Below are 1,717 nucleotides of genomic sequence, written 5' to 3' on the forward strand. Positions count from 1 at the left end.
GTCTGGACGTAGGTCGAGGAGTAGTGATCGAACCAGTTTTAAAAACATCGTTTGTCGTGTCTATTTCGTTTTATTTCCGCTGCACACTTTACTTACGTTTTTATCTACAGAATCAACTGTTGAGTACACTGTAACTTTTGCTTGCTGAATCGTTGTTGATTACTTCTAACTCTCTAGTTTTAAGTATCGACTTCTCCTTTCATCTAAGCATTGTTTAAAGTGTTTAAGAGTTTTAAAAGAAGCTTTCATTAAGCTTAAAATTTTAAATAGACACCTAATTCACCCCCTCCCCCTCTTAGGTGCTCTCGCCCATGACTCTTCAATTGGTATCAGAGCCTTGTGCTCTTTGTAGCTGGTTAATTACTTGAGAGTTGATCCTATAGTCATGGACGGAAAACATACTAAGTACTCTATCTTCAAAGGGGATAACTACTCCTGGTGGAAGCACCGTATGGAACACTACGTCAAAAGTACGGATTATGAGTGTTGGGTCATTATTCAAAAGGGTCCCCTTGCTATAACGGTTACTGACTCTGATGGGAATAGTGCCGTAAAAAGTGAGGACAGTTATGTCAAGGCTGACTATCGTAAAGTCGAGAAAAATTCTAAAGCCATGTCCATTATTCAATATGGAATCAGTGAACAAGATATCAATCGCATCTCCGGATGTACCTCGGCTAAAGAGATTCGGGACACCTTAAACCTTGCATATGAAGGAACGTCTCAAGTCAAGAAGCATTGTATTGACCTTCTCATGCAACAATATGAGATGTTCAATATGATGAAAGATGAGTCAATCAATTGTCTTTCTTCTCGCTTTTCTGGTATTATCAATGAACTTAAGGGTCTAGGTAGAGAGTTCGAATCCGAGGATATAGTCCGAAAGATCCTTCGTAGCCTAAGTGATAAATGGCAACCGAAGGTGACGGCTATTCAGGAGGCTAAAGATCTGTCCAAATTGTCCCTCAATGAGCTAATGGGTTCCCTCATGGCACACGAGTTAAGTCTCGCAAAGCGCTCGGGTGAAAGTTCTAAAGCTAGAGGTTTCGCTCTCAAATCAACCTCAAGTGATGAGGAAGATGATGGAGATGACGAACAAGCCATGTACTCACGTAACATGGCGGATATGATCAATAGTCACAATCCTAAGAAGTTCAACAATGCTAATAGAAAACGTTTTCAAAAGAAGAGATCTTATTCCACGGTGGCTTGTTTCAAATGTGGTGAGAAAGGTCACCTTATCAAATATTGCCCCAAGTGGAATGAGTTCAAATTTAGAGAAAAACGAGATTTTGCAAAGAAAGATTTTAAGCATAAAGTCATGTCTGCAATATGAGGTGTATCCGATTCCGATGAGGAGGAAGTCCTTGAGGAAGAATTAGATGCCAAAGTTTGTATGGCAACTCGTCTTGATCTTGACGGACCCAAGTCTTCAAAGAAAGAATCCGTACTCTGCCTTATGGCTCACTCCGACGACTCCAGTGATGACTCCGACACCGAGGTAATTAATCTCAAGAACAAGGTGAGAACTCTTTCTAAGGATAAGCTTTGTTTGATGTTTGATGATGTACTTGACAAAAGTCTAGCTAAAAATGATATACTCTATGACTTGCAAACTCAAATTGAGGAGATTGCTGAAGAAAATGTTGGTCTTAGAGAGTGTCAAGACGAGATAAAAGAAAGTAACATCATTCTATCACTCAGAAAAGAAATTAAG

General features: G+C 39.7%; 1 protein-coding gene across 1 annotated transcript; it reads left to right on the forward strand.

Annotated features, from left to right (window-relative positions):
- Positions 1-385: 385 nt before the first annotated feature.
- On the forward strand, positions 386-1,336 carry LOC141600865 (uncharacterized). Its single transcript, XM_074421121.1, has 2 exons — positions 386-740; positions 852-1,336. The coding sequence occupies exons 1-2, from the start codon at positions 386-388 to the stop codon at positions 1,334-1,336; spliced, it is 840 nt and encodes a 279-aa protein (XP_074277222.1).
- Positions 1,337-1,717: the final 381 nt, after the last annotated feature.

This window comes from Silene latifolia, chromosome 9, assembly GCF_048544455.1.
Source record: "Silene latifolia isolate original U9 population chromosome 9, ASM4854445v1, whole genome shotgun sequence".
NCBI lineage: Eukaryota > Viridiplantae > Streptophyta > Magnoliopsida > Caryophyllales > Caryophyllaceae > Silene > Silene latifolia.